At 43.0% G+C, this 14,127-nt stretch overlaps 1 protein-coding gene across 1 annotated transcript; it reads left to right on the forward strand.

Moving 5' to 3' along the window:
• Positions 1–608: 608 nt before the first annotated feature.
• PRELID3A (PRELI domain containing 3A) lies at positions 609–12,284 on the forward strand. The gene is made up of 6 exons (XM_055704653.1): positions 609–828; positions 3,461–3,629; positions 4,028–4,117; positions 4,862–4,932; positions 5,027–5,129; positions 10,629–12,284. The coding sequence occupies exons 1-6, from the start codon at positions 797–799 to the stop codon at positions 10,740–10,742; spliced, it is 579 nt and encodes a 192-aa protein (XP_055560628.1). The 5' UTR covers positions 609–796; the 3' UTR covers positions 10,743–12,284.
• Positions 12,285–14,127: the final 1,843 nt, after the last annotated feature.

Here is a 14,127-nt window from a genome sequence, read left to right on the forward strand (position 1 = left end):
GCTGAGGGGGCGGCCGGGACGGCGGCAGGCCGCGGCAGCCCGGTCGAGGCGTGCGGCAGGCGCGGCGCGACGCGATGCCGCTAAGGAGGGCGGGCATCCCCGCTGCCGGGCGGGCTGCGAGCCCGGGGAGCGCCTCTCCCCGCGGCTCCCCAGGGGGACGGGTCCTCCGCGGCGTTTCCGAATAACCCAGCGGTAACGTTCAGCAGAGCCTGGTGGGAAATAACTTGTCTCCTTTATTATTTTTCCCCCATACGTAACGATTTTATACCGAGATCTTCGCTACAAAATTTACTGTGTGCAGAGGCCTTCAGGGCAGCTAAGGCGTTCAGCGCCATCCCTTCACCCCCAGGCACAGCAGCGCGCCCTGCACCCAGTGTCCCGCCCTGGGCTGCCGGCGCCCTGAAAGCAGAACTCCAACGTAAGCAACGCGCAAAGCCGGCTGCTCGCTCCGTCTCCAGTAATACCGGAGCGGAACGGCGCCCAGAACCGTTCGGAGCCGCCCGGGCAGGCCCGCAGCGAGCGCCTGGCCCGCCCGTGCCGCTGCGCCTGCGCGGTGCCGCCGTGCCACTGACGCGAGGAGGAGGGGGGAGCGGGGGGGGCGAGGCGGTGACGGAGCCGCGTGACGCCAGAGCGTGACGCAGGAGCCGGCTGGGCACGCCCAGCGCCGGCACGCGGAGCTCCGCCCCCCGTGGCTGCTCGCGCTCGCCGGCCGGCCGGCGTGTGGCTGTCAGGCGAGAACTGCCGCCGGCCGCCCGCCCGCCTTCCCGCCGGCCCTGAGGAGAGACCGAGGGCGGCCATGAAGATCTGGAGCTCGGAGCATGTGTTCGGGTGAGGGGCCGGGCTGAGGGGCGGCCGCGGAACGGCGGCGCGGCTCCTTCCACCGGCTGCGCGGGCGGGCCGCCGCTCCGGCGCCTGACGGGGTCGGGCCGGGCCGTGCGGGGAAGCCGGGCCCCGCCAGGAGGAAATAGGAAATAACCGCGGGCGCGGCCGGAGGAGGGAGGCTGGGAGCGGCGGGGGTTCCTGACCGGTTGTGCCGGCACGAAGCTTCGCCCGGCAGCCGGGGATTGGGCACCGGCTTCTGGCGGCCTTAACTCCCTCCGGCTCGGGGGGTGGGCGGGGGCCGGTCCCCGGCGGTGCGGCAGCGCTCCCCACGCTGCGGGGCCTTCATCACCTTGAGCTTCCCTGCGTGCTCGGACCCTTGCGAGGGTTTCTCCCACCTCCTGCCGCTTGCGGAGGGAAGTACCGTTCCCACCGGGCAGCGGCAGAGCTGGCCGGCGGCGTAACGGCTTGATAAAGGTGTAGGTATTTAGGGAAAAAGAACTTTTACGCTCTCAAAAAGCCCAAGAACCCAACCCAAACCCCACGCTACGGACGTGCTCGATGATACATTCCAAGGGCATGGACGACAGAGTGACTATGTGGCTTGCCTTAGCCGTGGCTTTCACAGAGACACCTCACAGGTAGCCATTAAGCAATAGCTGTTCTTACTGCCAGGCCTTTTCTGCGTTGAACGTATTTCGAACGTGGTTCTGGTCATCCAGTTCCACTTCTGTGTAGTGAGGGAACAACAGGTGAAAGTACCAACAGGTGTGTAACAGGCCATAGCCGGGAGCCGACGTGGAAGACCCAGCAGTTCCAGCACAGCTCTTAAAATGCCCCCAGTACTTCATCTGCTACCGGTCTCTTAAAAATCTTGAAACTGGAGAGTGCCAGGTGTGATATTTCCTAAAATATTTACAAAATATCCCAGTTTTTTCAATGCCATTTAAAATGTCTTTAATTAAATAACACAACTGAATTAATTATGCTGACATAGGTATTAGGTGTTCAACTTTGACATCCGTCTAGTATAAGTAAACAGTAGCTTCTGTTGTGAAATGGCAGGCAGAGGCTAGTAAAGGCTGCTTGTGTATGGCGTTACTTCTGAGTTTGAGAGGAGTATCTGTCATCTGGGAAACACAAAATCGATTTTTATTTGGCATTTTCTCATCAAGATCTGTATTGGAACGCCCCCATCCTACAGTGTAATGTGTACACACAGCAGGTGTGTACATAGTGCATTTCAGGGGTTAATAAAATATTGTGCCTTATCAAGTTTCTGAGTCTTAAAACCCCTCAAGGACACTTAACAGAAATTTGACATTTTAGTTTGTGTATCTTCTGCCGATTGTGATGTGTAGTCACTGAAGATAACAAGGAATGGTCTTCCAGCCTTCCTTCTGATGTAGGAATTGAAAGCTCTGTTTCTCCTGCTTGCACCAATGAAGCTGAAAGACCTTTTGTTATTATTCTTATTGGAAAAAAGACCCTTATTTTTCCAAGCTTCTGTTTGCTCTTGCAGTGGTGTACTGTTGATGCCCTTCTGTACCAGTCTATTTTAAGACTAAAACTAGTGTTCTTAAAAATCAAATCCATTTAGGGCTCTAAGTGCAGTTCCAATGTACAACTTTACACTCCTAAGCCTTCTTATGTTAGATATCAATAGCTGAATTTTTAAAAGTACCTTTAAAGGGTATAAACCTTTTGTTCCAGATCTGTCAGTTATTCTGAATACAGAAATCATTGCTTAGGGACAGAATTTCTGTATTGGAACAAGTCCATGGTTTCTCTAGCCTCCTCCATTTCAGAAGATGATAAATGAAGTCCCACAACAAGAGCTGTGTGGACAGCCTGGCCTCCAGTAGTGGGGCTGCTCTGATCCCAGGAGTTTCACATTAACCAAAACTTGTTTCATGAAAACAGTTCTGTATTGAGAAGAGTATGTATAAGTGTAATTCATGCTAACAAGCTGCTGGAAGCAGTAGTATAGATGCAGACTTATGGCAGTGAGCTGATATGGGTTCTGAAAAATCTGTGTTTTTATTTTAAACTTTCTGGGTTTGGTTTTTTGGATTTTTTTAGTTGAATTTAACTTTGCTTTTTTGCTATAGGAAGAACAGAAGCTAATGATTTCTAATTTAGTTTATTTGATGTGCTTAGAATTACGGAAGAATTTATGTTGTAGTGGACTTCTGGAGGTCATCTAGACCGGCTCCCTTCTTAAAGCAGGGCTAACTTAAAATGTTAGGTCAAGTTGCTTTTCTGGTTTAGTTCTGAAATGAATCAGGATTCGACAGTCTCTGTGGACAGCTACCCTGTCATTGTGGAGTTTTTGTACAGCTAATTGGAGTGTCACTTGCAGCAATTTGTGACTGTTGCCCCTTGCCCTCCTTTCTGTTAGTCTTGGTTTAATAATTCCTTTCTTCACTCTGAAGAAAGGAATATTTTTTGTTTTGTGTTTTTGTATCAATACTTTCTTATTGCCTTTCCAAGCATTACTGTATTCTGAAGGGACTATGGGGAGCTGTGAAGTTGTTCAGCATGCGCCATGTTACACAAGCTAGATCCCTGATGTAGTGTTGTCTGAATACTTTATTAAATACAAAATAGTTATAAATATTGTCTCCTCTTCTTTTTACAGACACCCCTGGGATACAGTGATCAAAGCTGCTATGAGAAAGTACCCCAACCCTATGAATCCATGTGTGGTAGGAGTAGATGTCCTTGACCGAAGCCTTGATAACAAGGGGAGGCTGCATAGTCACCGTCTTCTCAGCACAGAGTGGAGACTGCCGAGTATTGTAAAAGCGGTGCGCTTAATGGTTTCTTAAGGGTGTGATGCATTTTTATGTCGTCATCTGAGTTGGAGCTGAATTCAAAGTAAAAGCTTAATTTATAGGAAATATCACATAAGCTGTAATTAGTGTACTTAGTAGTGAGAATATGTTGTAGGCTTTAATATGCCTGCAATGTTTTGTTTGTATGTCTGTACATGCCTTACAGACTGGACTGTGTCATGCTGTATGGCTGATACAACCTATGAGGATGTAGTCTTGCCACGGATCACAGTGTTCTGGTATCCATTAATTACTTTGCCTTTATTTGGGGTCACTAAGGACATTTATGCATTTCAGCTTTGTTGGTTTTTTGGAGTTTTTTTAGTGCTTAACTTTGTTATTTTTAAATTTTTTTGTTTCTTCACTTTCAGATTTTAGGAACAAGTAGAACTCTGACTTACATTGAGGAACATTCTGTGGTAGATCCAGTGGAAAAAAAGATGGAGCTTTCCTCAACTAATGTGAGTGATAGCTTAAGAAGTTTCTGGTGATTAGTACTGGAGATAAGGTGTTTTGCTCTTAACATTTAGATTAGAAATGTGTTTGCGTCTTCCATTGGGAGGCGGCAAGTTCCATGTCTTAGTTGTCTCTCTTTTTGCCCTCCATCTTCCCACGAAAAGGAAATTTTAAATACTTTGGGATCAAACATCTGTGATTCTGTTTTTAATGTAAGATTATTTCTCAGAATGCATGTAAAATAGTTTGAATTCTATATGAATAGCTTGTTCTACAAAATGTAAATTAAGTCTTATGCTGTATTTTGGTGTCCTGGGAACTTGTAACTATCAGATTGGAGTTGTCTGTAGGAGAGCCTTGTCTCTGTACAAGAGGCATTGTCTTTTCGTGAGTATTAATTTTCTGTATAGTCCAAATAGTGTTATGGTGATCTTGGTCTTGGAGAGCCTCTCTGAATCCCAAGCCATAAATCATATAAGACTCAACATTCAGAGAAAACAAATGGAAAGCTGTTTCTTCTTTGTAGTGTGGATAGGAACTTAGATTGATGTAATTAGATCGAGGATAGGAGAAGCTGCATCACCCTTTATAGGTCTTTTTATTGACTGTGTTCTGGGTTTTGTATTCTGTGTACGCTGCTTTGTCTCTGACATTAAATTGAGCACTCTACTTTTGAGTAGTACTGTTGATAACAGAAAAATGAAAGGCAGGAAGTAAGGATTTCAGCTCTTTTTTTTTCTCTTTTTAAGATTACTCTCACAAACCTAGTGTCTGTTGATGAGAGACTGGTTTACACACCTCATCCTGAAAACCCTGAAAAGTAAGTAAGGATATCTGTATGCTTCTTTGTATATAGGAAACATTATGTTAGTCCAGTTCAGTTTAAATATTAACCTTTCTTTGTTCTCTTACAGAACTGTACTAACTCAAGAAGCAATTATTACTGTTAAAGGCATTAGCTTGAGCAGTTATCTGGAGAGCTTAATGGCAAACACAATATCTTCTAATGCCAGAAAGGTACATCTTTATTCTGTTTTCTCCCTCTCTCCCTCCACCCCTACCTTTCTTTTTGTTGAAATAGTAATTGTCAATCATGTGTGCTGAGTACTATATTTAGTTTCTCAGAACTTTGTGCACAGAGTTTCAACTGATTTTTTTGTAGGACCTCAGCAAGTAGAATAAAATTTCCCAAAGCATGAAAAGGTTTCACAACTAAATCTGTTTTTCAACTAGAATTGCACAGAAGAACAAACAAACTTCTGTGTGTATGATACAGTTACATCTAGCATATACATATTATTAGTTGGGTTTTGGGTTTTTTTTCCAAAGCACCTTTTTAAACACTAAACTCCTATTTCCAGGAGTTAGTGCTAGTAGTGAATATAACTTTCTTTTCAGCCTTTATAATCCGGATTTAGCACTTAATCCTAGCATATTTTTTATGCTGCTTTGTCAGTTGTTCCAGTTCCTACCCGTTATTGAGCTGCCTCCGTGCCTTTGGCTGAAAGTAATGTAGTGTAAGCAGAGGCATATTCTTTGAAGAGGTGAAGCTATGCTGGCTTTTGTAGGTAACACTACACTGACTCCTCTGTCTAGCGCTCGCTTTTTCTACTTGGCTTGCAGCCATGGAGCTGCACTTCAGCACAGGCAGAGCTGGGGAATGATTGTTCTTGGGCACTTTTGTCCTGTTCTTCTTTGGGGAAGTTGGGAAAGAAATGGACTTGCTAGAGGAGCATAGGCATCACTGCCAAACAGCAGGATAAGTGCACCTGAAGTCAGAGTTTGTGCTCAGAGGGTCAGCACAGTGGGAATGTGGCCTAGATAACTCCTACCATGCCAGAGAGCCTCTGTTTTGGCCAGCCCTTTGTCCTGATATGTAGCTTGACCAAGGCTGTGTAAGCCAACTTGATAGGAGGTATTGACCAACTAGGTCAGAGAGGAGAAAGCCTCCTTTTCCTCTCTTCTGTGTGTTTCTTCAAAAATGAGAGGAAAACAGGTTAAAATCATGGGATGAGGAAGAAGTGATGGGTAATTTCTAGACACCAAAGTGTTACTGTAACTAGCTGAGTGCTCACTGTGTTTGTTTGAAAGTCATAACTGCAATGTATTTCAGATAAATTACAATTCTATTTTGATTGAGTTTCCATTTAAAAGTCTCTGTGGGGCATATGTTCTTGAAAAGAATCCAAACCCGGCCTCACAACCAAACTTCAGTCTGACTTGGAGATAGCAAAGCTCTAGCTAGTTGAAACGGCCAGATCAACTAGGCACACTTAAAAGTGCTGGCTGAATTCCTCTTGTGGCATCTGTCACATTTGCATGTCTCTATTGAACTTAGCGAAAGCGTGTAAATATTTCTTGGTACCTGTTCAGGTGTTGCCTGTGTGGAAGCTTAATTTCTTTTAAAGATTGTTCTTCTGTTCTGCCATTTTCAAGGAACACACTGGCTCACAAGCTTCTTGCAAATAAAAAAGACCTTTGTTTTTCACTGAAGAGTCTCTAGAGATTTTGAATTTGGCAGGAATTTGTACTTGCTGTTGCCCACTCTTTCATTGCTAGCCAGTAACCTACTCTGCTATAACTAGCTCTTGCATGCTGTGCTGTGCCTCTGTGCTCTTAGAACCCATCTTAAACTTCATGAAAGTTGCTGGAAAATGTTTTTTTATTCTGAAGAAATAGGAAGTAACTATTGAGATTTTGCTCTGAGGTAGAGGTGGCAGATGATGCATTATTTTCAATGATGATGGAAAACTCATTTGCCATATGTTGTAAATCTTTTTTGTGTTACTCCAGGGGTGGGATGCTATTGAGTGGATAATTCAAAATTCTGAAAGCGCTCTAAGCTAGCAGTTCTCCACATCTACAGTTTGTACTAACTAGTGGTAATGCCAGCATTCTTCTTCTTGGTACAGCATTTCAGCTTTCTAGCAAATATGTGCATGGATTGTTGTCGTGTGAATTTCGTAAATTAACCTGCATGTTTGTTTTATATACATTGCATACAGGAATGGCAAACATGTTCATTACACTGCAGTTGCAGAAAGTGAGAGTAGGTCAGATCTTGACTGGATCAACTAACCTGTGCTTATGCCACCTGGACAGCCAACTTGCTGCAGCCACGTCTTGTGCCACACAGTATTGCTTGTGGTTTGAAAGTGGAATAATGACTGCAGATAACTAGGCCTGTCAGTGAGTCCCTCTACCAAGCGTTTGATCTGGTCCTAGTTTCTGTGATTTCAGTATGTAGTACCTGAAGAAATTAATGAATTGGTTAGTGACTGGAATTGGCATTATAAAAATGAAACAGAATTGTATTCTTAGGATATAAAATTGATCACTTGAAACAGATTGCCTGACAGGGTTAATTGTTTGCATAGTGAAATTGTATTTGCTTTTCTTATGCCTGAGGAATTTTGATGCCCTTCTGTGAACTTCCGTGGAAATCCATACAAAGCTTGAAGCTGTCAGAACGCCAGATTGTTCGTGTTTTTCATTGGTCTTGTAGTTATATTCATTTCAGTAGTGACGTATCCCTTAAGTGATGTGACTATGAAAAAATCTGACTTCAAGGTTGAGAACAGAGTGTACTTGCCTCTGTGATACCTCTGTACAGATTGTTTTCCTTCCACTAGTCAGTGTAGCCTGTCTCTGTCATTCCTGTATTGGCTTATGCTTCGACTAAAAAGATTCCTTAAAAAAAAAAGTCATTATGCTGCTTCTCCTAGTTAAGTATGTAGGGGTTTTTATACTGCTTACTTTGAGATCAGTGTATGCCATGAGTGTTTGCTTTTATGTTCTCATTCCACTAAGCTTTTATGGCTGTTTTTCTGGAAAACATCAACTACAAAGGCTCAGCATTTATCAGTCACTTAAGCTCTACCAACAAATCTTCATATGCAGCCTTTGGTCTGCCAAACACCTCATACTGCTAACATATGCAATAAAGACTAATATAATATGCATGCTTGGTAATGAATGTGCTTGCTTAATGACTACTACAGAATTTGTTATACAGTGTGAAACTTTACAGACCAATCCTCTGTCAGATTTTTTCTGGTAACTGGGAAGTTCTGCAGTACTTGGAGGCTTTGCCTCTGATTGAGATTTGTAACTTAATTTCCTGTGCAGAATATTTCTGAAGTCTTCCTTGCCAATATCACAGGTTTATTCATAGCTGCAAAATATAGCATATAGCACATGCAGGTCTAAGGAGACACGCAGACCTATGTAGTCTCAAAAACTGAAGGAAATATCTTGGTGCTTCAGTTGAACGTCATGGATTGTATTTTTTTTACCTTATCAACAATTATAACAACTAAAACTCTATGACCTGGTGGTTTCGTAGTCAGGGACTGATTTTTCCACTGAGCATTTGCTACATCAACCGTGTTTGACTTTCTGACATATCTTCTTTGTGCAATTAGACAAACATAACAGCTAAGCTGTTGCCGTCTTACCCAGTTCTCTGTGCCTGTGTCACCTAAGAGAGGACGTTTTAGCTTGACTTTCAAATATCCTAATGCGTGCTTACTGTAAGATGATTCCCCCTCTCTCCCCCCACTTTGTTCTTTAAGGAGCACTCCATTCGTGGCTAGTTACAACTTGTTGCTATGCTAGCCTACTCCTGTCTGGGTGCTTTTATGCATGCTTTGCTGGTGTTCCCAGGTCTTGCAAGGATGTGGAGGGTGGAAGTTATCACCTGCTGAAGCATGGTTGATTTTTGGTGCTCAAATGGAAGGAACTCGGAAGTTAAATCATACTCTCCTAAGGACTTTTTTCAGCAACCCATACTTGAACTGGACAATGTAAATCGTGCTTTCTTGAATATTGTTAGTATTTCTGAAAGGGTTATCTTGAACTGAGTTAACATAAACATACTAGTTCTTGAGGTAATTCTGGGTAGAGCAGAATCCCCCTTTCTGAGCTCTGACCAAGAGCTGAACGCTTTGTTGCCTATACGTGGATGACTTCTCCGTTTAAGGACTGCCTCCCAGTGCAGATATAGCAATTAGTGTTTATTCTGTAAGTTCCTGTAATATGAAAAACCTGAATAGAAATGGAGCCAGTCCTTCAGTGAACTTAGTAAAGGTCTTGAGATAAATACACTGTTATTCATAGTACATCTTTATTTCTTTTAATAGGTTACCCTTCACAGCCTGGAACTGGGCTGTTAATATTTCTAGCCTCAAAAAAAAATAAAATTCCTTCAAGAGTATGTGTGGGTTTTGTTTTGATTGTTTTTGTTGTGGAGGTTTTCAAAGCTGTTCATGCAGATTTTTGTTCATGCTTAGTGGTTTATAAAGGAAGATAGTAGGTTCTGGACACTTGATGAGGTTTTAGTTCACTTTATCACCTATAATGCATACAAAAAACTCAGCACATCATAGTTCTGAACAAAATTATCTGTGTGTGGATGGGTGTTCCCCTCCTTTCCCTCAGTCTCTGCAAAGGGCTTGAACACTGACACTGGCTTTCCTGAAGGTTAGGACTTTGTGGGTTCAGACCCTTTATCTCCAGAACTCCTCTAGACTTGGCCAGAGCCATATGGCTCCCAGTTACTGCTCTGCTCTGTACTTCTTTTTCTTGGTAGGGTAATAGAGGTGAATGTCTCTTGGCTTCTCTTTAAGTGAAAAAAGGCCAGGTGTTTTCCTGGTCTGATCCCATCTGCTTGTTTTGGCAAAAGCTATCATTCTGAGATTGTGGAGCTCTAAAATCTTGCACGTTTATTTAGTTAAAGTGCTTCTCTTTATTTTATTGGCTTCATTGTGTGCCTGGCTGCGTGCTCATCTTGGGGTTATTGGGTTGCAGCTGCTACAGTGTCTTCTTAAGGTTAAAGGGTTTTGACATGCTTATTTTGCTGGATTCCCCAGCTCTTAACAAAGCATTGGCTGTCAGTGCCTAGCTTTGGGGCACTCACATTCTGAGTACTGAACAGAGAAGGACCGTACCTTGATACAAAATATGTGCCTGTGGTCTTCCAATTAGTCTGGTTTATGTGCTGAAAAGTTGCTGTGCATGAATCAGAATTCAGTGCAAGTCCACCTCTGAACTCTTGCTAGATACTAAATCAATTAGTTGCTACTTCAAAGAGCACTTGGAAGACTATCTTTCTTTGTCCAGGATCTTCTCAAAAACTGTCCGTATAACTTGGTTAATGAATCTGAGAACAGTATCTGGACTTTGCCATAAATTTGCTGATATTCTTTGGGTGATGGGAGTAGCAAAGAGTAAAAATGACAGGGAAAGCTGCTGAATTAGGCTTTTTTTGCCTAGGTATGCTACTGTGAGCTCACACGAATATTGCATTTACTTCTTGCTTACGGGGTAAGCAAATGCCTTTGCAGTGAAGTTTCCATGAGAAGATGCTAAGAAATTATCAATATAAACTGGTATTAAACTGTGCGGGGCATGACATTAATTTTAAAATGTCTCATGTCTGACAGAGGAAAAACTATAGGAACATGAGCAATGGTGGTGTATCTGTTCTGATCCTAAATTCTAGTATTTTCCTGGCAGGGTCGGGATGCCCTGGAGTGGGTGATCACCAAACTAAACACAGAATTGGAGGAGCTGAAGTCAACACGTGAGGGCATGAAACCAGCTATGGCAGCAGCATCAACAGAAAAATAAAACCAAAAATACCAAGTAACTGACAGAAAAGTTTTATTCTGCAGACTGCTTTGTGGATCTCCCTTCCAAGGCTGATCTGCAGAGGTTTTATATATTTATAAGAATACTGGATCACCGGAAAAGTAACCTCATCGTCATCTCCACAGCAGCTTCCATTGCCTACTGATGATTAAATTGACCTCCTGCAGATGCTCTTTTCATTTAAACAATTAATTTTTAACACTGGAAACAAAACATTTAGCACATTTAAAACTGCCTAAATGTGCCTTTTATAACAAAGACAGAGAGTATGTTATATTTACATCATCTTGTTTTTTCATACTCAGACTTGAAAAGAATGCATGTGTGGTATTAAGGGTTTTCCATGTGAACATCTGTTCTGTGAAGGGCTGATGGGTACTAGAGCACTGAATTTTGTCTGTTTTGGTATCTGATAGTGTCTTATGACCATTTAAAGGGAACTAGATGAGTCAGAACATGATGCTGTAGAATTAGATAGCTATCTAGGAGATCATCCTGGAAAGCTCGTGTGGTACTAACTTTTCTTACGTTGTTTAAATGAGCTGCCTGAACATGGCACGCAAATATATAGCCTCTTAGATGTTTGTATCCAAACAAAGATAAAATTTCTATTGATGTTAATAGCTTAAAACAGTGTTTTTGGTGAGGAGAAGGATATAATTTATTTTCATATTTATTAACTTGCCCTAGTTCCTCCCCTTCCTATGAGGAGAGGAGTAGTAATTCCTGGAAGGTGCTGGGACATACTTCTCATGTTTATCTCTAAGAAGGGTACTTGTAGGCTACTTGAGTGAAGAGTCTGTGCTGTTCCACTGGTCCTTGCTCTTCACATCATGTCTTAACTGAGGGAGAGACTGATGCAATAACCAGAAGAGTTGAAATGAGAAGTAAGCAGGAAATTTGAAATCCAAATGGTAAGTTTTCATGAACATGTATTTTTCATGCCCTGAATGGAGAAAACAAGAGTAAAGAAAAACAAATGGACCCTCCTTTTTGAATGCTTTCTACTAACTACTGACTACTAGTGTAACTGAATCTTTTCAACACTTTCCATATTGGTACAAAATGGTTTTAGGATCAATGTAAATTTCATTATTTGGAAAAATACTGCAGTAACTGCAGAAACCGCTTCCTATAAAACGTGCATAAACACATATTGGTAACAGTCTGAGCCTTGTCCGATGTTCACAGAACTTTCATATTTGGTCCAGGTATAGTGTATGTTTCTTAGACAGCCCTCTGCTAGGGCATTTTAACTTTTTTTTGGTGTGCGCACAAAGTGAAATAAACGTTGCGAGGATGTTTACTCGTTCAAGTAGCAAGCATGCATTTAGGGAGCTGTTAAAGAGCATGAGTAACTTTTAAAAAACTAGAAGACCAAAATGTTGGTGTGTCTGTAGCTTAAGGGAAATTTCAGCATTCATATTCTGGTTAGTTTGAAAGTGAACATTAATTTGGGTGTAACTACAGTCTCACTAAATTACATGATCCTAATGAATAAACTTAATTTTTTTAAAAATACAGTAGTTGAAAGCAATTAAATGAGAGCTAATACTAACATTGCTCTTTTTGTATGGACCTAAAGCCTTTCTTATTTTGAAACAGAAACTTGGAGCTTAAAGGCTGATAAAAGCTCCTTTCCAGAAGATACTCTGGATAGCTTTGCTGCAGGTCAGTTGTCCACTTACCAGAGGAGTGATGCCACATCCCAGATAAAGAAAGCAGAAGATGTTCTAGCTTATGGTGGTGTTCTGCTAGGAAGGGAAGTGCAGCTATGGCAGAGCTCTGCAAATGAAAGGAAAAGATGAGTAAGTGTGTGTGCATGTGGAAACTGGTACTTCAGCATTTCCATACATGCCTGCTGGAGATGATGAAAACCTGACTGTTGGGGGTGGGTGGGTGGGTAGAAAAGTCTTTGGAGAAGTTCATGTATTGCTTCAGTTTGGAAGAATTGTATAAAGCTGCTCCTTGCATCAGATTTGAAATTGTCAGTGTTGTCTTAAAGCTGACTGACTTGTGTGTAGCACCATCCGGCACTAGCTGGTGTCCCAGAAAAGTCACCACAGGCTCTGTCTAGGGCTGAGCTCTTCTGCTACACCTTAGTGTCAGTACCAGTTACGCATCAGTTTTCTGGATTACTTACTTCGCACTTTGTTTCCTTCCAGAAACAAATCCTTGATCTGCTTGTGTTGCAGCATCTCGTTTCTGTTTCATTCCCTGCTCGTTTGGGGCTGCTTCTGTTCCGCGTTTCGTGCTACTTGGGAACTGTATGACTAGATGCTTGGGTTTCAGTCTGTCTGCTGCTCCGCTTGCCATGGATCGGCACTTTGCCTGCTTGCGCTCGGTCCTCTTCTGCCTTTCTCTAGGCTAAATGGGAACGGGGAAGCTTTGGTTAGGAAAAAACCTAATTTCTTCCAGAGGCCAGTTCTGTCACCCAGCTGCCTGCCTCTGCTGCCGGACACTGCTGCTGCCTTTCGCCTTGTCTTTGGGGTAGGTGACACTCCTGCACCTCTGGGCTTATTGATCTTCCTGTGGTCGCTCATTTTGCCAGTGTATACAAAGGACCTTGCAGGCAGTGGTCACACCGGGACCAAGTAGGCTCTAGTGTTTAGCAGATGAAGTGGTGCTTAATTTCCCATAAGCTTTCCTGGACACTTCCACTCTTCTGCTTTCTGCCCATCTAGTCTGCACACGGAGCTCCCACCCTTCTCCCTTGACCATGTAACTTTCCTCCATGGGATCTGTAACTGTACGTTCAGCTCTGCTGTGTGTAACTCTGTTTTTGAAGCACTCCATTTCCCACTCCAGTTCTGTCACAGTTACAGTCTGGGGTTGACCCTTGGGGCAAAAAGCACCCTACCTTGGAATTGCTTACCTTGGCCCTTCCCTAGGGAAACTCCCCCAGCTTTTCTTTATTTACTGGAAATGGTTAGAAAGTATTTCTGAAGTCAATTTTATGTCATGTGCATTGACTGAGGTGTCTTATTGAAGACAAAAAGCTGTATGTCAGGGAAAGTGCTCAGCTGCTTGCAGGGCAGGGGATGTAGCTTTTTGCACTGGTGCAGAAACAGCCAGGTACAGAGGAGGAAAAATTGTATAAAGAAGAAATAGTGTTAAGTCAACACTCATTAACTTGGAAGGATCTTGATGGGCTGGGGACCAAGCAGAAGAAAGCTCAGTACTTGTAACCATGCTGATTAGTGGGTAGCAAGTGCCATTTGGAGTAAGAATTCTGCACACTGAGAGTTGAAAATATAATTGAAGTAGTTCTGTGTGTTGGGGGAGGGAGGTGGTTTGCTGCCGTTATTCAAGCCACTGAGGTTTGCGGTTGGTGTTCCTCAGCCGTTAGGTTGCAGGTCAAGGG

The sequence above is a fragment of the Falco cherrug genome, chromosome 3 (genome assembly GCF_023634085.1).
Source record: "Falco cherrug isolate bFalChe1 chromosome 3, bFalChe1.pri, whole genome shotgun sequence".
NCBI classification, from domain to species: Eukaryota; Metazoa; Chordata; class Aves; order Falconiformes; family Falconidae; genus Falco; species Falco cherrug.

Excerpts from the sequence above, each read along its gene's own strand:
- PRELID3A (XM_055704653.1), top strand. The coding sequence starts at position 797 with ATGAAGATCTGGAGCTCGGAGCATGTGTTCGG. Across the intron at positions 829-3,460 it reads AGCTCGGAGCATGTGTTCGG|ACACCCCTGGGATACAGTGA; the intron begins GTGAGGGGCCGG and ends TTCTTTTTACAG. Across the intron at positions 4,933-5,026 it reads CATCCTGAAAACCCTGAAAA|AACTGTACTAACTCAAGAAG; the intron begins GTAAGTAAGGAT and ends GTTCTCTTACAG.